Below are 26,488 nucleotides of genomic sequence, written 5' to 3' on the forward strand. Positions count from 1 at the left end.
CTTTGATACGCCGTTCCTTTTTGCTTTAGCTCGAAAAGGATAGCTTTTATTTATCTTCCACGTGACAAATTATACATTTGTTGTATCTTGACAATACAATAGTTCGAAGTCGTAAGATTTTGCCTGGCTCACAAAGAATCTCCTGAAAGTCACAGTCCGAGTGTCCAAAATTGTATGACCGTCCATAATCCGCTTTGAGAATCCTAGAAATCAAACTTCAAAGCTGTCGCATCACAGAATCTGTGACATCATTCTAAGATCTGTAGATCATGATGGTTTCCACGAAACTTCAAAATTCTGATTTGTCTCCTATTCAAAATGCGTATTCTATTTTAAAATAAAAAGTATCAGGAAGTAAGCCGAAAACAACTTCAAAATGTTTCAAAGACTTAATAGAATAAAGCGGTATTAATTTTTAACTGAAGAGAGCAGAGAATATCTATATTCTTTCTCTATCTAATGTTACGTATCTAAACAATTCTTTGTCAGTATTCTCAACTTAGACAGTCCCTGATGTCTCACTTGATCTCTATTCTGTACCCTTTATTCGAAACCTGAGAAAATCCAGAGTGATTCTCTTGTCCCTGTGATAGTATATGTCGACGTGTTCAACTCTGCACTTGTCTCTGTCAGTTTCATGGAGTACCATTTCAAAGTTCTAAAGTGTTTCGAAATCTATTAAAGCCAATTTGGATCACGTGTTAATTATTGATCGATAAATAAACGTAGGAATGAGAGTTACAGATAAGTTGAAGTATCCAAATACTTAAGAACGGTAGTATATATCTAATTATAATTTTGTCCAATTAAAGACTGTAATTAGATTCTAATCTGTATTTATAGAGAAAATATAATAATAAAATAATAAATATATTTATATATTTATATTATCAATTTTATTTCTTAATACAAATTATAATTACATTATAGTCTGTAATGTATTATTATACTATATTATACTATAATCTAATTACAGTGCTATAATAAAAATCTCTACATACAGTTCATCGTTATTATTATTATTCAGAAGTTCCATACATTACTTATTTCGAGTCAAATTTTCATGTTGCATCTTGTGGATAATTACTGAATCCACGATATTCATTATTTGCCTCCAAAATTTAACTGGCTGGCCTAAGTCGGTGATGAGATAAAAAGACCAACATGGAAAGTAGTGAAGAGGAAAAGGACCCTAGACACACGGCAGCGTTCATTAAAACTTTAGCTTCGAAGCTTTGGGACGCAATAGAAGGCAAACAAAAGCAAGTTTCGACAACGAATACACGAGCGGTTGCAATTGCCACGGTAATTAAAACGAGGAGGAACATGGTTGTCACTGTGCGATTCTTTGCCCCCTGTTAATTGGTTCAAAAACCGATCTTGTGTTTCGTATTATTCGGAAGATCCTTTTAGCAGGATATAAATTGATTTTAAATAATAATATCTTGTCATTACCTTTGAGATTTACTTTTGTCGCAATACTTTTTTGACTCTTCTCCGATCTCTTTTAATACTTAATTCGTATTCAAACGATGTTATTACGTCTTCGCGTTTTATCTTTTACTTTTATCTTTTTTTCATTTTTCGTAAAACGTTCATTGCTTTGTGAATGTATCGTTATGGAATCATTGTTAATTTATAATCATTGTTCGTAATTAATCTATACATTTTGGTCAAATTCAAGTACTGCTACTACTAATCGATCAAAATGTCTGAATAATTACGAATGTATTTGTTGATTGAAAAGAAATACAATATAAATCTTACTATTAAAATTTCTCTCAAAGTTTAGTATACTGCTGATAAATTTTCTCTTTTCCTTGCTAAAAATAGATGCATTAAGTAAATAGAATTATCGCTTAAACATTTCTTGCACTAATAAAGAAAGAAAGAAATACAGTTTTGAGAATCTTGCTGTTAACTTTTCTTTCAAAATGCATTTACAGTGATAATTTCACATTCTTTATCGCTAATGAATTGCTAATAAATACATTAAATATCATTTTGTGAAACAGTACAGCGACAGTGAATATGTTGTAGCATATAATTTAACAGTACTTGTTTTACGCGCATTATCCATGAAAGAAGATTTCAAGTGCGTATATATATGAGCACGATAGAGATAATGTCTAAACAAAGGCCGAAGCAAAAAGGTATTACATACGTATATTTCAGAAGGCTTAATCACGTCGCGTCTTTATTGGTACAAAACACGGCCACGTATTGTATTGTGTTTACGATCACGGTTGGCAGAGCTGGAACAAGAGCAACTCTAAGACGATCTCGTATAAATATCCCATTTTTAATAGAAAGAGGGTTAGTCGAAGCAGAAAATCGATAATACGTGTACCACGTATCATGCGTGGAAACCGTTCGATTCACCTGTATTTCTCTAAACGAACGCGTTGAAACAAGCGAAGAAATCTTATCATCGATTTTGGTTAAGTAAAAACATATCCATTTCCTTTCCCGATAATGGGACTTCGTTACCACGAGAAAGAAAACTCGTAAAAGTGCAGTGCTCGTACGATAAGTGACAAACAGAAAGAAATGGGTTGAAAAAAAGTAGCGATGTACGATACCTGTACAATAATCGGGAAATAAAAATCAAAAAATCAGATGAGCATATTGAAGAGATATGGAAAAGAAAAAGATATAACTAACAAAAAATATCGATTAATTAATTAGATGGTAATAAATGGAGATAAAACGTCCTGCAAAACGAATTTGGTTTATAGGATATTTTATGTTTTTATTTATTAATTATTTCATCTACTGAAAAAAATTTAATTTGTTCTGATAAAATGATATAACAGAACAATGGAGTACTATGTAATAGTTTAAAATCTTAAAATGTGGGTTATATAAAAAAAAAAAAAATTAAGAAATATTGGAAACACGTAAGGAAGGAACGTAATAGACCCAAACAGTTCTCTTTTAATCATACGAGCACGCAGTTCTGGACAGGACTGTTAATGGAAGAGACTCGATGAAAAAGCCACTTAATTTCCCGTGCTCCTTCCGAACATACATACACTCTCATCCATAAGTACTACGTTTAAAATAAGGATAAATTAATATTATAATTACAGAGACAATTATTAGGTACAGCTAAGTAGATCTATTATTAATGATTTTAAGAAAAGAAAAATTTCCTATATTTATTTGAAACAATAATAATAATCGATACAAAGCATATGATATTTAAAATCAAACTTATCACATTCTTTGTCTTAAACTATTCCTTAATTATATAAACTCCCAGAATTTTTATAAAATTACCATTTACATACGCGTTAATAACTACTTTGTTGGAAATTTACAAGTGTTCGGTGACTTATGAACTGGAATGTACATACGTATATATGTGCCTTTCAAATGGATGAACGCGTCCCCACTTTGCACGCACCACTGTCATCGATGTTCTCGATGACTATTCCAAAGACACTCGACGCATAAAGCCGCGCGTGTATGTGCACGCATACCTGTGGCTCCTTATTGAACCATGCATCGATTAAGCCCGCCCTGTGCGGAAGCACCAACTATTTCCGATAATTTTGATCATACGGAAACGAACATTCTCTTCGTTTCGGCTTTTCCGCTGAAAACAGCATTAATTAGATGGGGTAATTGCGGATGACCGACTCTCACGGAAGTGACTAAGTACTTTGCGGGATTGAGCGAAAAACGGGGTTCGAGAATATTAAAACTAATTTATTTGGCAGAGGAAGAGAAAATATATATAACGAATATAAAGTGGTGTTTTTTTGTAAAAGTAGAAGTACCTACAGATTAATGTACGAGATTTTATTGAAATAAGTCGAGAAATAAGAAGAAAGGTAACAGTTGCGCGTGTGCAAACGACTATATTTCTAAAAATGAAAAATGTTTTATTTTCGTAAATTAAAATAAGAAGTCGAGAGTCATTGAAGCAATATCAACAGAAATTAACTGTAATGTTTTAATGAACTATAATGGGATACTGTAGATATTTGAAATAAAATCGGTAGAGAATGATCGATCTTGAGAGTTGGAAATTCATCCTAAGAAATATTTAGGTTTATCGGCATATATAACTTATTATTTGTATATGTAATTTATATTTTTACTTTATTGAGGTATATATAATTTAACATTTGGATTTTTCATAAGTGAATTTGATATTTATTTGGTAAAATGAAAAAATGTTATAAAGTTTTACTGTTAATAGATAAGGTGTTAAGAAACATGTAAGAAATTGAAAGAGAGGAAAATATACATTTTTCATGTAAAGAAGGAAGACATGTGGAAAAGCATGAAATATTCCAATGTCGCCTCCACGCGAAGGAGGTGATATAGAAATATAGAGACACGCAGAAAAATGATACGGTTTACACTCAAAGAAATATGAAGTATGGAAAGCTGCAGAAAACTGGTTGACAGTAGGAAAATACGTAAGAAACTGAAATATCTCGAATGGGTTCAGACATTTCTATACTTTTCGCGAAACACAAAATTCGTCTTATTCGGATTTTTCGAAAATATCTAGGGAAACAAATTTTTAGTATTGCACGTCTTAATATCTGCAACAGTACGATAACATTCTCTTCAAAATTTTCATTATTTCTTGTAAACTAATAATCCCAAAAATCGTAAACTCTACTTAACAATAATTAATTTCATGTAGAATCAAGACGATGGTATTTAAGATGCTTGTGAACGTAGTTTCAAATTTCATTAATTTTATAATTAATGTTATAAAATAGAGTACGTTCAGCGTTTGCACTTTTATTAATCATTAGAATAATTAGAATACTGTATTCCCCAATCGTCACAAATTTACGCTTAAAAATTTCAAACTTCGTTATACATCACGACTTACTTTTAATTTAACGTTAAATTCCCAGACCACCAATTTTTTGCAATTACACTACGGTATTTTATGCATTATATAAAATTCAATAATTCTGAACGTAATTACTCACTGCGAAAATGCCAAACAAAAACGAACATGAAAGAAGATCATCAATATTTCAAGCTTTCATGGAAAGAAGTTTAACAGGCTTATACTTGACTGTAATTACTTTCCAATTACAACAGAAATTCATGAAATATTCGACCTGTGGGCCACGTTCTAATTATTATACGAACCAGTAGTCGATTAATAGGTTCGTTAAAATTGCAAAAGAGCAATGTCTTGACACGCGACTTCTACACAAAGATACACGTTCGGATAATAGCCGAGCAAGGGTGGAAGAAATTCCACTTCGGAAATTACCATGTCTCCTAAGACGTTCCCGATATCTCTGATAATTATCGAACCTCTAGAGACGGTAGCGACAACGTCTATCGCGAGAGATCGCGCGAACACAATGCGAAGAAAGATCCGACACGATACCTACCACTTCTTAGGTTCGTTGTAAGGTACACGCTCAAAGAATATAACGAGAATGGATCGAGAAGTTTCCTATTGAGATTCACGGAGAAGGTACTTCTGCTCGTTCCAGAAAAGTATGAATCCATTCAATGACGGTATCGTTTGCTAACCTCACGGTTTCACTTTGATCACGAAACACACAAAGCGTACCCAGTATAAAGAACTTGAGCGATGTGGCTTGCGTGTGTTGGAAAATTTCTATTATTTATAGTTTTGTTTTAATTTATTAGTAGACAGCGAATATTTATGTGCGTTAAAATAAAAATATACAAGGAATATATGATATTTATGCATGTAAAATATGCAAATGTTCAGAAAAGGTATATAAAATACGCCAATCAAATGTTTAGTGTCAATCATACGTCAATCATAAGTTTTGGTTAAAATTTGGAGTGTTTAATTAAATAATGTTTAACTTTGTTAAACTGAGGACTTCGCTTTGACCACAGAACGCTGACTGTAAAGAAATTAAGGAATGTGTTTTACGTATGTTTGGGAATTTTAATTATTTACGATTTTATTTAATGTAGCCTGTAAATATTTATGTACGTTAAAATAAAAATATGCAATAAGTAGATAAGAAAAAAACATATGCTATTTATGTACGTAAAATATGCAAATGTACACGAGAAGTATACAGTATAGAAGTATGCGGGCGAATAACATGCACGTGCAGGCTTAAGGGGATTCCTTACGAAAAAGTAAGAAGAAAATGTAGAATAAAATTTTTCCCTTTCATGTTTCGTTTTCAAGAAAATCGAGTTTAATACTTTTATAGTTGAACTTGGCTAATTACCAACTAGCAATGTGTAAACAATCAATAGAAGATTATTCTATATACGAAAATAAGTAACAAATGTCGAATAAAACTTTTTCGTCATTTTCGAGAAAGTAGAGTTTGAATGTGTTTACTTAAGAATTGACCTAACCCTTAAATTTTCAAATTTATTTTTCTCGGAAACAAAATATCTTATAAAAAAAGTTTATTCTATGTTTTCGATTTATTTTCACACGTATAACAATGACCTGTCGATTATTTACTTCTGTTTACGGGAATTAGTCATGTTTAGGTATGCTGATAAATTTTCAAATTCGATTTTTTCGAAAATCAAGCATTATATGAAAAGGTTTTATTCTATATGTATTTTCATCTTATCTTATCATAAGAAATCATCTCATGTTCCGCTCATTTCCGATTGTACATATTATTCAACCGCATCCTGTATGATGTGCGTCAAACATGCGTTTGGTGTTGATTTTGGCCTAAATTTACAGTGTTTGATTTTAGGAAAATGGTAATAACCTTTAACTTTGCTTTAAACTAACTTTAGAATTTCGCTTGAACCATAAAACACTGAGCGTAAAGAAGTTAAGGAATGTACATTACGCGTATTTGAGAATTTCTACCATTTACGGTTTTGTTTAAATTTATGTTATATTGGTAGATCGCGAATATTTCGAAGGGTTAAAATAAATAAATAAAAATATGCAAAAAGCATATAATACTTATGCACGTAGTATGGAGATGAATAATATATAAAATACATCAGTCATATGTTTGGTATAAATTTAGAACGTTTAATTTTGCACAAATAGTGATAATGTAATGTTTCTTTTGTTTCTTTCTAAATTTATCCTTTTTATTTATTAAGAATGTTATTAACTATTATTAAGACTAATAAATAGCGTAGTACAATCTTCTAGTTTTCGAATGACTAAATCATTCCTATAGGATATCATAGCGCATTTTCCTACTCAAAGCAATCTTTGAACTTCTGCCTTTAAAAATTCTTTCTACTTTTCATGTAAAATTATTAAAAGCCATTCCTATTATTACCGAATAATTTCGTACGATTCGAAAAAATATATTCACGAATTCTAAGCGAATGTCACACTTTCCCTTTGACATTAAGCTCGGTATAATTCGTACAAGTTCGAGCAGATTCTCTCTTAATTTTCTTTCCTAATATTTTGCTCCTTGTCTATCGCCTTTATCGTTCTTCGTTTCATAACTCACAAATATACATAATATCAATGATTTTGCAATAAAACAAACACGTATGTAATATCTTAAATAACGATAATGACGATACTTACAAAAGAATTTTATCGAACGTGTTTAATTCCTTTATCTATAATTATCTGATAATATTTTATTATTTTTTAATATCTTATACTAAAAGACGATTAAAAATTTCCGAAATAAAATGGAAACATTGCTTCAAGCGACACCCTAGTATAAATACTCTCTCTTGCTCGATCTTCAATCACTTGTCATTCACGCCCACGATAAATGAATTCTATCATCCCTGTAATATTAGCCACATTTCCTGAAATATTTAATTACCACGTTTTGCCTCGCTCTGCCATATAAATTTCGAACGCTTATCGCGTCGTTCGAACCACCCTCTCTCCGACTTCCCTCCCCTCGACTACTCGAGTAAAATCGGCAGATGTGGGTCATGGGTGCAGGCAACGAACGAAAGCAATGGCGTAGTCGCTCGACAAAAGGACGATTCGCATAAAATAACGGAAAACAGCAATAGTGTCTGCTGGAAACGAGCGGATATTCATTTGTGATTTAACGTCATCCGCGTTATTCGGCCAGTCGCCCATCCGTTGTTTCGCCGTTTTGTATCGAGTGCGAACGAGTAGGCGAGCTCGCTCGACTCGCGACCCTCATGCCGATTGACGTGACGATTACTGGTAATAAATTTTCTGCTACTATGGAGGCAATCCTTAATACGGCTACAAGAGGCAACGAGATAGAAGTGGCCCTGTCGACGACAAAACTGTCCACCCCGCCTGATTTTTCTTCCGCTTCGACCGGAGATTTCCGCTGATTTATATACATAATATAGTCTTTCTTCCAATCGTGTCCATTGTACACGGTATTTCACACAGTTGGAAAAAGTTACAGTCTTCGTTCTGCAAAAATTCCTCGAATTGTTATTGACTAATCTCGCTGTTACATCAACAAACGAGTTTTGAGGAAGGGAGGATTTATGGAAAAAACGAATTGGAAACTTGATGTTTTTAGAAAAAGTGAATTCTTGCAACTGGGCAAAATTGTAACTTTCGTCCTACATTCCTGGTTCTTGTTTTAACAAAGCTATTTTGCAAAGAGTAAATTTATAGAACAATTAGACTGAAAACTTAATATTTTTATGCAAACTGACTTCTCACGACTGAGTGAGAGAAGATAAAATCATAGAAAATTTTAACCGAAAACGATAGTTTTAGAGAAAGTGAGTTCATAGAAAAATTAGTCTGAAAGCTTCGTGTTTTTAGGAAAGCTTTAACATTAAATTTAAATGAAAAGTCATGTGTATGAAGAATAATTCCTCTCAAATTCTATAACAATGGGAAAATACGGCTGGGTCAAAAGCGTTTCAAAGGTCGTGGCACGATTAAAACGATTCGATATAGACAAAAAGGTCAGAGGACAGGATTAAATGGTATTGTGGGATATATATCATACATTCTGCATTATCTATATGTACTTTTGTGCATTAATGCGGTTGCGCGTTCTTTAAATGCAACCACTTGTACTATATCGTTCATGCATAAATCGATTCTCTGGTTCTAATTGCTTTAAACACTTGCACATAGCTCTATCCTATTGTGTGAAAAAGCCTGTACAGTGAAATGTATAATTTAAGAAGACTTACGGAAAGTTTGTAACAATATTTGACTTGTAGAGAGAAATCGATTGTTCCTGTTAATGGTTTTTGTTGTAAGTGGAGAGGAGAAACAGAAACTGGGATGCGTATAGGGGAGACGAGACTAGTTTTTGTTTCTGACGGGGTATTCACTCGTGCTACGTCAGGCAAGTTTGTGGAGATTTATTTTGGGATCGTTTGTTAGAAAATAGACGGTGAATTGTGTGAAGGAAATGAAGGCGTTGTAGAAGTTCTTGCGTTTCATGTGATATACAGTGAAGTTGAATTATCATTTAACATTTAAAAACTAATACAGTAAATGAAAAAAGTTATGGAATAAAAAAAAATTATGTTAATCTCTAAAGGGGATTAATTATATTAATCCCGACCCTTAAAGATAAATACCGACTTTTTATAACTACAATTTTTCAAACGATTGATAAATTCAAAATCATTTATTGTTTGATAAGAGAAATATGCAAATTATTCATTTTAATGAGTTACATACGGAAATCTCATCAACGATTCATATCCTACGATTCAAATTGTTTATGATAATAGTTCATGATAGAAATCATATAGATTATTATAAGTACTATAGTTATGATACAAATATCGCTTTGTATCCAAAAGTGATAAAATATTTGTATCCAATGCTCTGAGATAAATAGAGAGATGAATAAAATTAAACATTTTTTGATTGGACGACATTGATTCGATTCGTGTAGATTGGTCGCGACTACGCAGATTCGTTTCTATAAAAGCAAATCACGTTCTGTCAACAAAATAAAAAATGTTGACGCCCGGTGGGAGAGATGTTTTTCACGCTTCCTTCGAAATTCCGTTAAAATTTGATGAATTCGTGTTTCGCGTTTCTCTCTTGACGGCGATAGAAAGGTCCGATGACGAACGACTCGTGAAAAATCTTTTGTGCGGGAAATCGCTTGTAACTGGAACCAAAAGATCCACGGTACTGTTACAGTCAAAATAACGAATCGTGCAAACTTTCCAACCATGTACATCGAACTATGAGAGAAATAGTTCAATCGTTTTAATTGCGTTTGTTCAACTGATTTTTATAGTTTCTCAAAACATGAAAGAGTATACTAACAGAGTATTTTTTAAATAATTACGATCGTCCATATTTATTAAAGGTATCTGTTAAAATTTGTAAAATAAAATTTTGCACGTAATCTACTACTGCATATATTCAATTTATTTTTCAATAAGTTAATTATCTTCAATATATTCTGACATACATTTGAGAAACAAAATCATGCGTACACACATGATAATTTAGTAGGAAATAAATATTTGATATTTAACAGAACTATATTCTTGGCTAAGTATGCATGTCGTAAATCCGAGGATCACTGTCGGACAAAACGAGACAATCGATGTGCGGCCTGTTTGAAAGCTGACTCATTCGGTCAACGAGTAAAGTGCAGTGTAAGTAGAATAGGAGCGTTTCTCGTCAGCCACGGTCTGACGATTACTCCGCACTTGACCGCCTAATTGCATCTTCACTATTCTTTAATGGCCTCGTAATTTCTCTAATTCTTCGAAGCTCTTCGAGCGCGAAAATGTTCAAATTATTTATTGCAAACGTTCATAAACATCGCAAACAGTATCTTTAGGTTAGTAAAGTTGAAACAAAATAGGTGAATTTTTACAGTTCTTAACATATGTATGTATATTGCAATTAATTTATTATGAATTGGGATATTTAGTTCCCTCATTGTTTAATTAAAATGTCTACTATCAGTAAAAAAAATCTATTATTTTTCATTTCATGCGTGTTTCTACTTTGTTTTCTACTGCTTTCTAGTTAAGTCTCTTTTATCGCTTATTCTTCCTTTCATTTCATCTTAATCTCTTTATCTATTGGTTTCTACAGTGTAGTAAAAATAGTTTCGGTTTGCAAAGTCAATCAAAAGAATGTTAATTAGAATAATTAATGACAGAGATGTTACAGTTTAAATGTACAAATCAAGATTTCGTAGTTTAGCATAATTTTATGAATTCCAATTTGGAAAGTGCAAATTCTGTATTCATATAACGAAAATAACAATAAAACGAAATTTATACTTCCTACGGAATGTTTAAAAGTAACTAAACACAAAATATGCAATATGTCTACGTAAGTAGTATTACTTTGGTAGTATTATTTATAACAGAATATACCTATATTGTGTTTGAATAGAAATCTAAATTTAAGACATTCCAAATTAAAAATTTGTATCGAAGAGTTAAAAGATTTCCTATAAAAGAAGAGATATCAGTGGAAATTTCCTACGCAGAATTCGCAGTCTAAGCAGAATATTGATAAGTTGGTTACCGGATAGGCCATCAAATCCTTCATCAAATTAAAATCGTTAGCTATATAAAATTCGAAGGTCTAATCAGAATACGAAAGATTTTAAGATTCGGAGAATGTCTTTCTATTCAGAAGAACGACTGATGTAACGTATACTGACACGAGCACCAGATTCGGCCGTTTCTCGGGAGTAATGGATTCCAGAATTTACGAGCTGGCATTCTCCAAAATTACTGGCGTGTACAACGACACTATGCAGCATATTCGCACGCCTCGTTGAGGATTTTGCGAGGTGTATGGAAAATTGAGAGAACTGTACGATAGTTTCTATTGATTAAAATGTCTATTATGAATAAATTGATAAAATGTCTTACGCGCAGAAAAATATTTCATATTATATTATATGACTAATAAGTCATACTAATGAGATGTACTTGTACAATGAACCTCTATTTTCAACAAGTCTATTTCAAAAATATAGTGAAGTCGCACTACAGTTGAGAACTTCTAGCAGTCAGAGTACATAATTACAAGAAGAGGACTCTGAAAGTTACCTTAAAGTAAACTGTATTTGACTTTGTTGGCGCTGCAAACGGTACAATAAAAGTCTAGCACAGAAATTAACTAAATCTTTTTGTAGCTAAATTGTCATATAATTAAATGAATAGTTAAGTAATAAATGAAGGTACGTGAATAATTATTCTCTTACTCTCATATCTAAGTAAACGTGCCTATTTAAATAAATTTTTATTTCACAATGTTTATAGTTTATTTCTTACAACAAGATTTGAAAGAAAAATTCTACGTTAAAATCCTGATAAATCACAAAAAGATAAACAGTCTGATATAGTCTTGGTACTGTTAATCGGAAACTTATTGAATGAACGTACATCGAGAAGACACTGTTATATATATCTATTACACTCAAAGTACTGCCTCAGGAATTCAATTCGATCGACACTTTCAGGTAACTTCGAGAAAGGTACATAAATCGAATAGAGGTAGTACAGCATCTCAAGGAAACCACCGAAGTATTAGTGTCTATTCTATTCAGTTTCCTTTTAGGTACTACTCATTTTTGGATCCAATCATTTTTGGATATGACAAGAGATAGACATTACATGGTAACACTACTAAAAGACAATGGACGCTAAGTCCCAGACATTTTTCCTCTATTAAAAGCAATGATTTACCAAAAGTTACTAAAAAGTTGTACTGTCATTATTTCTCATTAGAATATCCAAAATAGAGTACTTATATTATTTAATAGATGGACTAAGGTTCTATTTAAGTTTAATTTCTTTAGCTAATACAAATATAAACATGCATAAACACTCGCGATCTACTTATCAGTTAATTATCGTCCAGTTGTAAAGTAGATAACAAACTCTGAAAAGATTAAATTGCAAAAGAAGCCGGTTATTTCAAACTGGAAATCGAATAGCAGAAAGAGATCTCTTCTAAATTATAACTTTTAAAAGTACGGCAACGAATTCTCTTAAATACTCCGCTAATACACTCCACGAACTTTCAACCGCCATCAAACTTCATTCAACTTCGACTTTCGTCTTGCCATATTCAAATACCTGGAGACTCATAGTAGAGTGTTCTTCCTCGTTCGAATATCAGAGATTTACAGTAGAAATGCCATTTCCACGACAGCACAGACTTATCGACGAGTTTCCGTTCGATTCTCCCGTTTACAAACGTTACAAGAACGCGTATGTAGATCAGTAAGTACACGTAGGTCGAAAGTGGCGCGTTGTTAGCGCGTCCTATCCGAGGAGAGCGGAAAGCTCTACGGCTGAAACGATAATGACATTCTACCGCGTGCTTGGAGCTTCCTAATTAAATGGATATCGGCTTAGCCAGGTCTTGACGAGCAGCGATAAGCCAGGTTTCATTTCTTCCCGCTGTGGAATTAATTAGCGTTTACTGTAGTTGGTGTACTTGTTCGATTCCTTTGTGGCTCGTATTTCTGTGCGCGGAATTGCGATGATTAAGAAACGGACGGCCCTTCTTATCGATGAAAACCATCGTCTACAACGAAACATGAATTTGTAAGATATTTCCTAGCAAATAAAAATATCTCGAAAGAATATTGAAAATTGTTGAATAACACAATGGTCAAAGGAACAACGCGAAGGAGGCAACTACCTACCCGTAGTAACATATTTGTTACTAATACTGTTAAAAATAGATTTTCATATTCTACGAATAGGATGGATAGAGTGCCTCCTTTGATTTCCGAGGTGGGAGGAAATAAATTTTTTCATCTAGGTGCATTGTGTGATTTTTTTTTTATTATTGCTGTATATTAAAGAATTTTTTAATAAATTTTCACAAATTTTTAAAATATTCCAAAAATTCTCGTTGATAGTGTTATGTAGTTCGCTTTATAGCTATTACGCTTTGAGTATTTCATTTGATTTCTCATTGACTGTGAAATTTCAAACACTTATATAATATCATAATGTAATAACATTACTTCTATTGTGAATTAAACCTAACATCCCCTCTTCAAAATAATAAATAAGTTACCAAGTTTGTAAGTTTAATTCAGCATGATAGAAAAAAAATGAATAAATAGTTAGTGAAAAAAGTGATTATCTTCAGTCTTTTTAAAACACACACATAAGTGCATCGACTGTTAGATTCTTTTTATATTCACACGACAAAGTGACTGGTTCCGTGCATCATAAAAAACATTCATTGATTGTGCCGTGAATTTTGAAGTGTCACAAAGCGAATACTTACAGTGTCGAAACATTTGAAGAACCGCATTTCGTAGATGGTCCCTGAAATTCATCAATTCACATCTGAATTTTTTGGCACGCTATCAGTTTCTTTCTTAATTGTGTATACACTGTGTACGCCGTGAAACTCAATTTGTTACTCAGGACAATCGATAAACTGCGACGATACTTCATTATCCTATTAAAATAGCTGATGTTAAGAGAACGCAATCCTTCATCGAAGAGAATAAATTTGAATTTGAATTCACAGATAATATAAATCCAGATTCGAAGATTTTGTTTCGTTATTCTTCTCCTATTACAGGATTTCCCGCTTCTTGTACAGTTCGAAACCACATGAATATGAATGGATATCGGAAATTAGCATAATTCAACTTCCTCTTGAATAATAGTATCTACTTTACATTTAAAGTAAAATCATGTTCGCCAGAAAAAGGACTAGAAGGCGAATATTTATCGCGTAGTTGCGATCGAAACATTCGGAACAAATCTTTTCGTTTACTTGTGAGATGATTAGTCAGACAACAAACTTTAATAGAAAAAATTAATTTTTGTTCGATTCACGATATTAAATTAAAACAAAATTGAAGCAATTATATGTATAAATATTATTTCACGAATATTTGGCAATATTTCTGCATTATGAACGATATTTTATATTTCCATTAATATCGAGTTAATTTAAACTACGAGACGCGTAGTTAATTTCAAAAAATCGCAAATAAAAGGCGAATCGAATGACATTTTAAAGTATATACTAATTCATCTCTAGATCAAACTAATTCTGTTTAAAAATTAAGAACTTTGACTTCATTTTCCTTTATTATAAATTGTGATTATACTTTATCAAAGCAAAGAGTCAAAAAAGTATTTAGAATATTGTCCTTTCAAACACTTGACAGATCAATTTTTTCAACAATGTGCTTCGTTGCGACGTGACGCGATGCACAAGATGATCGACACAAACTGATGAGCTAGTGACCACAGTGCACCACTGAAACTTCAGTGTTGGAGCTTGCACAACATAAAAGATAGATTAGAAACGTGGTTTACGCGTTTACTGAAAATAACCGTGCAAGCCTAAGCTACCATAGACATGGCCACCGTCCTGCCACGTAGAACACTTTGGCTAGTTTAATGAGTAAGGATCTAATTTACATTAGCATCGAGCAACTTCCTATTTAACACATACATATATCTACACGACGTTTACTGTTTCGACATTGTTGACCATGACATTAAGTACCACCATGATATACTACCTAAAGGGATTTCAAATACCGATTCTGTATATTGTATATAACCTGTGTATAACCTGTAATACTTGTCACATCCAAGCTTGCAATAGACAGGTCTTAAATAAAGATGAAAGATCAGTGGTGAGTTTAAAATAATGACGCATTTCAACTATTTTATAATTTCTATTTTAATACTATCTGATATATGGACCGTATTAAACACTACGAATCTATAAATGAGGTGTTCATTTACTAGATCGTTTAACTCTACAAATCAAAAAGTGGAGAAAATTGATGAAATTATACAAGATAAGCATCAATCAAACCTTCTAGAACTAAATTTTAAAAATTCGAGCTAATCATTTTGGCCTGTGAACGACTCAAATACTATCAATATATTACTGTTAATTAACTGCATGGAATATTTTGGAATATTATCTCGAGCAAAATGAAATTTATGAATTATTGTAAATTGTTTGTATTTAATCTAATTTTTACAATCATGTTTTTTATTAATTTCATTGTAATAAAATTTATATTATGTACGGTACATTTGTATTGGAATATAACATCTGAATATTAGATTACAAATATTTTTTATAAGATCACTTACTCTTAAATTTGGCAATAAAATAGAAAATAGCTATAAAAAGAGATCGAAATATCTATGTGTATCGTTTTAAATTAAAGGTAATATGTTTTATCATTGTATCAAATGCGTATCGATCCTATTGCTTGAATTTGTTATTTTTAAATCTCCAACATTGCACTAAACGTCAATCGATACGCGCATTCTAAAAAAGAAGAGAAAGAAAAGAAAGCTAAATGAAGAGGAACATTCATCGGAATGTCAAGGCTAGTCGATTGTATATATCGAATATCGCGATGCCATCTGTTCGTGTCATTTCTCATTTTGTCTCTTCTGCAGAATTATTTCCCTAATAATCTGGACTATACACTTTCGCCTTGAGAGTTGTTTCGTGAACCGGGAAACTATTTAAAGACAATTACTTTACCGAAAGAAGCAAATGGGAAACAGAAAGAAGAAGCAAATGGGACATTTTCAATTTACTTAATTATTTCAATTTTATTAATTATAGAAAACTAAGTCTGAGTTATAGAAGAAACTCTGTTCATTTGAACCTTTGGAAAATTTTCTTCAATCTATACCATTGTAATTACTGAAGTACTAAATTACTTCAAACGTTATTTTACAATAGCGTATTTTATAACAAATTATTTCTACCAAGCTTCTGTGACAAGTATTCTAATATGTGTTAGATTACTCTGAAGAGATATCACGAATCTCTGGTAAAATCATTATGTAATATTTAATAATATTAGATGAACGGCAACTCATAGGTTACAAACTTCTGTTACACGACCGGCATTTACAAGGTTACATCTTTACACAAAGCACTTAAAAAGAAGAAGTCAAATTTTACCAAAATAATAAACGTTTTTCTTACAAGTGAAAAGCTATAAAAAATCTGTTTTTTTTTTTTTTTTATCGGATAACTTAAATGTTTGAATCGACTTGAAAAACATGTGATATCACATCCCCTTTAACATGGATAAAATTGTAACCTGACAAGATAAAAAATATTTTTCGGTGGAATAAACAAAGTGGTCCTTTTAGCATGGATAAGATTATAATGTAACAATGAAAAATACGCCTTTTCGGTGTAATCGAAAAAGTTATATAATAAAATAAGTTCCTAAGTAAAATCGTTCGCACCGTGATCGGATTCAATAGAGAGAACGGTCGAAATTTAAGGACACTATTATTATGCATTCAATCTTCGATCGGTAACTCATCCTACGTCCCGACACACGCGTGCTTTATCTGGTTTACGATACCCAGCCGCGAATATATAAGGGTAACACCGATCATTCTGATTCCTTTCTCTCCTTTTTCTCTCCCTGTCCCTTTTCCATTTTTTATGAGCTACCCGTTGCAATTGGAAAACGAGAACTCTCATATGTATCGTGAAACGGATTTCCATATTTGTTGAATACACAATCGCGAGAACGCTCGATCAACGATTTGTTACAAATTCAGAATTTCCAACGACCACGACCCCATCGTTCGCCATTTCCTGCTGAACTAAAATAACTGTACTTAAATTGCTTTTCTATATCGACCACATCACTACCCTTGGAGTAAAAAATATAAACACGATCTTAAGGGGGTTGTAAAATATAATGTACATTTTTACATACGTATACAATGAAAACATAAAAGTATGTATTTCATTGCATATGAAGAAAAAATGGTTTAAAGAAAAATTAACAATTTGATACATTAGAGCATGAATGAAATACAACATAGACACAATTTGAGGAGATCAAAGACTGTTTATACATAAAATTATATCGTAAATGATGTCTACAATGAAATTGAAGAGTCCGTTCAAAATTTTAAAATATAGTTCGTAATTACCTAAGCTATAGTTCTTTTATTTCTTCCTGTGTCCTGCAAATGCAAACATATTTTTTTACATGAAAAAAGGGCGAGTATTCGGTTTTATGCAACGAAGAAGCAGATGTAGATATCGGTAGATTTATATTTGACATACACATATGTAGACATATTTGCTAGTATAATATTTGCAATGCGAGAAATGTTCCATAGTATGTCTACCAGCGATTTGACCCAGAAATTGATGATTAACATTCAGGATGTTTGAACTAAACCAAAATACCAACTTCCGTAACTCTAGCATTGCATCATCAATACCAACATTTCCTAAAAACTCTCAACCATCGACGTGAAAGGAATTGCTCGGATGTACTCGTGACTTCCCTAATGAACCATTCAAGATGTTCCCTTTCGCCTCAGCGTCTGTTCAGAGACCAAAGTTTATCAGAAGGTACACGAGAAAGCAAAGCTTGCGAGGAGAGAGGCTAATCCACGGTGTCGACGTTATCCTGTCGTATCTTTTGCTATTATTACTCTCCGTCAACGGGCACCATTGTTCGCCGGTAACAATAAGGCCTAGTTCTTTTAATGGTAACAATCTACGTAGACTCTGCTTTTCACGCTCCTTAATGAGATAGAATAATACTTAAAGCACCGCGCGTGACTAAGGGCGAGCTCGACCATGGCACGTTGTAGTTAAACCGCTAAACGCCTGTGTGTCCACCGCGTGGCTCTGGTTTTATCTTGCTTTTCGCCGAACTGACAATCTGTGTTTAGTCAAGGTTGCAAAAGGGAAGAGGATGATGGCTCCTGAATCGTCCAGCATCACACGGAAATTCCCGTGATCTCGGTTTGTCGAGGTGAAACGTAAACTTCGGAAGCTGGTGAAAAAAAGTGACGAACAGTAGACCGGATTTTACCTTTTCATGGTCGACGTACCTCACGAACTGAGCTTTAATCAATCTTGTCCTTTCTGATTCTGAATCCATTGAAACCATACTTCAAAGTTATTTATATCATATTTTTTGTTTCATCACATTTATAGAATAAGTGAATTGCTATAGTAAATTCTAGGGTATGTACGTGTATGAAGTTTTGTTAAAAAACTGCCAAGTTTTCGACTGTTGTACAGAAGACTGTCAGGACTGGTTTCATATTGGAGAAATAAGAATCTGATCGGTTATAAATCAGAAGTCACAAGTGCAAAACGTATTTCGTAAAGTTGTCTCCGACCATACATATTTTTATTCGGTTGCATTCGTGAACCATATTTGATTTTCATTTAACAGTGGAGGTGTCAGAATTTGGCAACGCCTATTGAATGGCGCTGCAAATATTTGAAATTTATACGATGGAAAATATGTAGCAGCTAAATATTCATGAAAATACCGATAATATTGTGAAGCGGTAATATTATTGGAAACGATGAAAAACGTGGATAACGAGTAATCCACGGAGTGATTGAATATTTATATCAGATGGGTTACGAGTAAGAAGTAATTCGGAGAATGCGTGTGAAGATTTACTGAAAATTTGACTGCACGTCGCAATAATGCGTATTATGGGCGTGATATTGTTAAATGATACATATATATGTATATACAGAACGAGAAAATTTGTCTCAAAAGAAGAAAATACAGCATTTCTAGTTTACCAGAGAAATATCACACTCAGGTCGGAAAGAAAATTTTCCCATCAAGAATAGAAGACCATGTTTCGCTACGGAAAACTTCAGCAAGACGATAAGTGGTATATAGAAAAAAAAATAAAGGATCAAAATATCTTTACCGGCACTCTGTACACTACTGTATTTTGAAATATTTCGCATAAAGGAAAGATAAAATGAAACTCGTTTATATCTTAAAATTATAAATTATATATAGTTTATTTTATATTATAATTAATTTGATATTTTAAATTATATATAAATATTAAAATAAAATGAGAAAAATCTATCTAGTCTTTTTCTGTTATTGATTAAGCTATGGATTTTTATATTTTTGTGGACACAATTAACAAAATGGGATTTAAATGAAGATGTGTTTTACCATCTAGATATTATAACGAGTACTTTACCTTGGATATTTTGTATATTTTACATACTATGTATATTTTACATATTTTTGCATATTTAAATGTTTCATAAATGCATAAATATTTGCAGATTATTAAAAACATATAATTGAGAGATATTTATACATCCACGAATGCCAAAATATGTTAAAAATGAAAGTAGACCACTTGTGTAATCCGTAAAGTATATTATTCAGTGGTATTGAATAATTTTATTGTTGCAAATAACTAGTAATTTAGAGTATCATAAATAATGATATAATAAACATAATATTTTGTACTGTAAAATACCCACACAAAATATAATTTTATTTAAAGGAATCTTCTAATTGAGTCGGAATAAGTCTGTGCAAATTTAATGAATATGAACCGAATTAATTGTAACACGAATATTAATATACACTTGGTAAATTCAAAGTTTGAATTGCTATATGAGAGATGGTACCGACAAAAGACATTTTTTCTCGGTACCAAGTATTAGCTAGTATAATCGCCATTAAGTTTTCCCTGACTAAGGAAATTATAATATTTTTATCGAAAACTTGAACCTCGATCTCAAAATATTTTATTCTGGCTTAATTAGCTGGCCAATATTTACATTTTTCGTAAAGCCCTGATTAATTTTTCATGAGATAACTTGAGGAGGATAAATTATTCAGATAATTATCCAAAAAAGAAAGTACACCGAACTAGCGCTTGTATCAACCTATATTACGAATTAAAGTACGAAAAGTTAACGGTAACCAATTACCAAATTGTCGGACGTTACAAAATCTGGCTGCTAATCCTCCGAGAATCTCAAACATCTCACCTACTTTGATAATTAGAAGGTTAACAAGATGATGATGTGGGTCAACGGAGGAACTAAGCTCAAGGGAAAGTGGATTTCCCATCTACGACCTGTTCATGCACCATGTTATGAGTTCGTGAGACACCTATCGCTACTGCGTGTCCAACTATCACTTCACACAATTTACAGAGATGCAGACATTCTTCGCCCATAAAGTAATTTTCGCACTTTGACATTTAGCTTGATTGATATATTATAGTATCTATACAAATTTATTAATCTTGCTGCGGTCTTCTAACTTTGTATGACTCAATTTCACTATAATTTTGACTTAAAAGAAGTATTTAAAGGTTTCAAGAAAATCTTTATGGTAGTACAATTGACGTGAGAATTCACGCTTGCCAATAATTCTTCCATGTTCTCCTTAGATTTAGAAATTTTTTAATATAATAGAAAAACACTAAGAATTGTTTGCCACTATTAATATTCAAACCCTACGATATATAGTAGTGAATAAAAGAGATTTTAAAATTCATTGTGTATAATAATATAATAAGCATACTACATCAGTATTAGCTTTTATTAAACAATTTTATCATAATTAATCATAATTAATATCATAATTAATAACAGTCATCTATTTTGGAGGCATACATACGATTTATTTGCTACTTATACCAATTCTTTACTATCTTCTTCACAATTTAATTCTTCTTGACAAATATAATTCTGTTTTTTAAAATTATGGTATTTTCTTTTTGGTACCACTTATCCTTTAAACTTTCTTGTGTCCTCCACTGTATTATAGTAACAACTCAATCAAACACGATACATTAGTAACTGAAACCATGTGAAATGATCAAGTATCATCCGAAAATTATGGGACTGGTTAGGCGAATGCAATATTTCAGTAGGAAACTACCAGAAACCAAAGAGTGTCTAGTGTCGTACAATCTGATTTGATTGCAGTCATTAGTTGGAGTAATTAAACGCCGGGAAGAGCTCGCTGGTGTGCGTGGCCGTTGTGAATGAAGTTCCAGTGTTCAGTAGAGCCGCTTCTCGGCCCTATTTCAAAACGAGAAATCGCCAGAAACGGAAACCGCAATTGCTAGCCACAGTGTGAGAAATTCGCAAATTCCTCGCGCGGTTCCGTACATGCCAATTCACTTAAATTGTAGGAAGACCCGTCCCGCGGATCCTGACTGACGTTGATCGCGCTATTCTATTTCACCACGTCGCGATAACTTCGTTTCTTGCTGACTCTGATTCGCCTTCGAGAGAAGGAACATTGTGACAAAACGTCGTACAGTTTGCTGACGTGTCGTTGTTCCGACGGTTAAGCATTTAAGTAAACGGATATAAGGATAATAGGTGCGGAGGAAGAAAACTGGTATACTGGTTAGCGTACGAAAAAAGGAAATGCATTCTTCGTAAAATAAAAATAGGTGTAGTAAAACACTTCTTAGGAGATTGTCGTGGTATAGAGCCTGGCGTATTGAACGAGGAGGAAATAGTGGAAGGCAAAAGAAATGAGGCAGTGATAAATTAGTTGCGATCTACAAAAAAGAAGCGTGAAAGTACGAGGAATAATCTAAGCCAAATATAAATGTGGAATCATAATATAGCTTTTACAAGGATGTATGTGTTAGGAGAAATTTAAATTATAATGTATAAGAATAGGTTTCTAGTTTTATGAAGTAAAAGTATCTGTTAGTTAAGTATCTGTGAGTTTCGGAAAATGTTGTAAAACCAAGTCTATTTCCGGACTGTGAAACCGAAATTAAATAATATATATTATAAGGATAATACGTGTGGAAATATTATATACATATGTACCTATATTACATACATATATTATATTCATATATGTACATTTCTTTATTGATAAGCGTTTTAATGGAAATGATACTTAGTGTTGTCAAATACTGAGATAGATATAAATGATAGAATTCTTTTATAAGAAATTTCAAAGTTAAATTAATATGCTTGAAATATTTTTCACTTTTTATAAACGGGTTTTAAAAATTGGAAAATTTATGATACTCCTAATATACATATAAGTATATCTATCTATGATTAAGTTACGCTTAATTGGTTATCCACTACAAATTTTTAATTGTGTGAATAAACTTGCCTCTATAAAAAAAAAGGGGGGTTGATGAGCATGACATAGTGTCTAATGACATCGTCAGGGACACTTTTTTAATTGATTAGCTAATTAAAAATCTGTAAACAGGAATCAATGAGCCGTAATGTGAGCGCAGATGCCTTCAATAGGCAATAATTACAAAAAGCACACCATATAAGTGCGTAAAATATCGACGCGTGCGCAAAGTACCTAATATGTTGTCAAATATTCTTAAAATAAAATAGGACACACAGATATTTCAAATTAGAAATCTCGTTCTATATAACTATTCTTTAATTGAAATTTATTTATTTATTCAGTTGACAGAACGGAATATCTTGTTACCAAACCGCTAATGAAGAGGGAAGAATTAATCTAACAAGATACAGGCGGAAAAATGAGTACAGTTTTAATAAAGTTTTAAGCAATGTTGGGTTTTATGCATGTATTTATATGAATTAAAAGTTCTCTTCATGTTGAATATATTAAATTACACAATTATTGTGTATTATACAATTTTACAACAAGTCATTTTCTGTTCTCATACATGCCTAAAGGTTTTTGACATTTGCAAGTTTATCTAAGAGAAATAGTTTATTCACTATTGATTCTATACTCACTTTTCTACTGTTTCTCTCCTATAAACAATCATAGTTTGGCAGTTTCGATAATAAGAAAGGAAATTTCTGACGCATGAAAAATGATTATTAATCACTAGTTGATTTTCATTAAATTTAAATGTTATTTTTTCCTATTACTTATTTCTCGAGTTACAGCGTGTCAACTATAAATAGTACTATGTCTGGCACTATGAGAGAGCTATGCCAAATCTTATTATCCAAAATCAAAAGTATATAAAGCATATGAACTCTCCATTTAAGTCCCAATAAATTTTATGAAAACAATTGAGAAATTTATCGTTAAATTTTACGGGAAGCCAACAAAGTTAATTAGTCGCGCTTTTCGATAACTTTTCACGCGGTGACCCGTTGGAAAATCAGCGAAACGCACATATATCGTCTGACTGTGTTTAATTAATTAACTGCTGCACCCAGAATCGGTGCCAGTACCAATTAATTAGGCTTAATAATTTACGCCTACGTCAAGACCATTTTAATCGGATTAAAAGCATCGAATGTCATAATGTACTTTGCCAACGTAATCCGCTAAGTAGCGAACTCTACAAGAGAGAAAACGTAACTGGGAAAAAGCGTTGCAGTCGCACTGTTTCACTGCATCATACAGAAAAATCCCATTGAGATTTTAATAGGAGTCAGGATAATTTTATAACTCGCCTAATGATACGTACGTGTGAGAATACGGAGGTAAACAGTCTCCTTCTGTATACTTGTATCTGTATTATACTTGTCTTCTTGTTGGTTTAGTTCTTGAAATTTCAAAAATGTAATAAGGATTGTAAATGTGTTTAAATATCGCAAGCCAAGTAGATAGTTTGGTCGTTAAAGGGCGGGCAGTTTGTAGTAAAAAATTTCAGTAATTAAAAATAAATTTACATGCCCGTTCATAAGTAATAGAGCAATTAGCAACAGGGTGCATTAGTAACAAGATATACTTAAAAAGTAATTAAGTACTTTTTGTAAGCTATGGAATTATTATTTCGTGTAAAACCTTGTGATATAATCTACAGTAATAGTAAAATTCATTAGTCAAAAAGGGAGCAGAAAACAGACGAAAAAAGATTTAATTGTATTATTAATGGAATTGTGAAATTCTTGTAACACAATATATACAGTAACTACAAAAAGTATTTACACGTATCCTTATCTTTTTTATTAGGTTCTCTCCTGATTTAATCAAATTTAATACTGTGTGCAAATACCTTTTACAGTCACTGTATTATAACTGTTTCCCATTTGATCCACTTGAATTATTTATCATCAGCACCAATTCTATTATCGTTAAATTCTCACAGAACAATCTTTCTATTCTTGCAATCCGATTAAACCCATTGGGTTTGTTTTTCACCATAAATATTTATAGAATAAAACTCACGCCCTTATTTTCGTAGCCTTATCTTTGCAAGCTCCCTTATCATTAACGCTACATCGAGGTGGATTCGCTTACTTAAGAATATCGAATTTAATTATTTTTAACCAGCCGAACACCCAGCACTGTTCTTGCCCGTCGAAATAACCAGAAAAGTGGAGAGGTTAATGGATTCGCACGATCGAACAGCGTGGCGAGAACGGCCAATCGATAGGAAAAGCGATCCCCGTTTCTGTTGCCATTGTTCTCGATTTGCGAGTGCCACTCGCCACACTATAGACCTAAGGATCGTTCGAATAAATTCAAATGACCGGTAAGATTAAATTATAGCGCTCTTCGCGGTCCCGACCGCCGTGGACGATACAATCGAATCGCGTTTCAATCGAAGTTACACTCGAATTACATTCAACGACCGCGCAACTTCTCGCTTGCCACCGATACGCCGCTGTAATTAAAACGTCCATAGTGATTAATGAGACCGATACGCGAGCAATCAGACGTCCCTCTCGTCCCTCGTGATTTTCGACGTCTTCCAACGGTTAAATCCCCCGACATAATTGCCGAGTAAATCTTCCTATCCGCGAGTATCAGTTAAGATTTCTTCGCGTTTTTATTTCGCCAAGAAGAGAAGATTAAACGTCCAAGGAGGACGGGAAACGTGATCGCGAACGACGGAGTTTAGAGCATAATAATATGTCGGTCGGAAATCTTGATGAAAGGATTTGGGATTAATTTGATTTTTATGGCGATTTAGAGAATAGACTTTTTAACGTGAAATCTGGAAGATTGTGTTACACTAGTAAATTTATGAAGTTGAAGGATATTTGGATTTGGCTGAAGGATTTCTTCTTGAAAATGAAAATTAATGTTACACGAGAAAATTCAATTATTTCCATCAAAATTCTATGCGAAGTGTAGCTACGAATTGCTTTGAACGACAGACAAATTTTTTAAATCTATATCATATACATTTTGTTCGTTAGCAATAAGTTTTATATTTTTCATTCCTCTGCTAACAAAATTGAAAATCAGTCGAATATTGATATCGTCAGTGTCATCAATCTATGTATTTTAGAACTGGTTATAAATCTATGACTTACATTTTGTTCTATTGCATATAAATATTTGGCTCTCTGTGTCAGTTATAAAGGTTTATATCTGTCTCGAGTAGCAGGCTGTTTAATTACACATAAATTAGGTTTAATGTAATTTAATGCCTATAAATATGTAATACGCGGCTTAAATTATTGATGTGCGATTTGATTATAATACCATTCTACAGAAATGCTGTTCACCGTCATCTGTTCGATATTCGGCCAGAAAATCAATGTGGCTGCAGAATATGTTACTGACACGGCCGATAAATTGACTGAATTCTCGCATTAATAACTGAACGAATTTAATGGTAATTGCCATACTTTCAATCGTTGAATCGAAATTCACTTATTTTTTTTTCTCTTTTTTTATCAAACGCTATGGAACTATATATATTCTCAAATTGATTAGCTTCTTATAATAACGAACTGTTATCAAATAACCAATAATATTCTTCCTTACTTTATTTCATATTTTCCTAACAATAATTTTAATTGAAGTTAAGGGTTATATATATTATTTTAAACATAATATTAACTTAAAAATTTGTTCCGTATTATCGTCCTTCCTAATTGGTAACGAAA

The 26,488-nt window shown here is 32.5% G+C and overlaps 1 protein-coding gene across 6 annotated transcripts in view; it reads right to left on the reverse strand.

Moving 5' to 3' along the window:
• LOC132907080 (uncharacterized) overlaps positions 1–26,488 on the reverse strand; it is a 206,959-nt gene that overhangs the window by 137,559 nt on the left and 42,912 nt on the right. Inside the window, exon 2 of one of the 6 annotated variants that reach the window (XM_060959885.1) lies at positions 14,153–14,193. The exons of 4 other annotated variants lie outside the window; for them this stretch is intronic. In XM_060959885.1, coding sequence (XP_060815868.1) covers positions 14,153–14,179 — 27 coding nt within the window. In that variant the 5' untranslated portion in view covers positions 14,180–14,193. Of the gene's footprint in view, positions 1–14,152; positions 14,194–14,230; positions 14,245–26,488 lie in introns of those variants that run through there. One more of the 6 variants, XM_060959834.1, reaches the window with a different exon arrangement.

This window comes from Bombus pascuorum, chromosome 1 (assembly GCF_905332965.1).
Source record: "Bombus pascuorum chromosome 1, iyBomPasc1.1, whole genome shotgun sequence".
NCBI lineage: Eukaryota > Metazoa > Arthropoda > Insecta > Hymenoptera > Apidae > Bombus > Bombus pascuorum.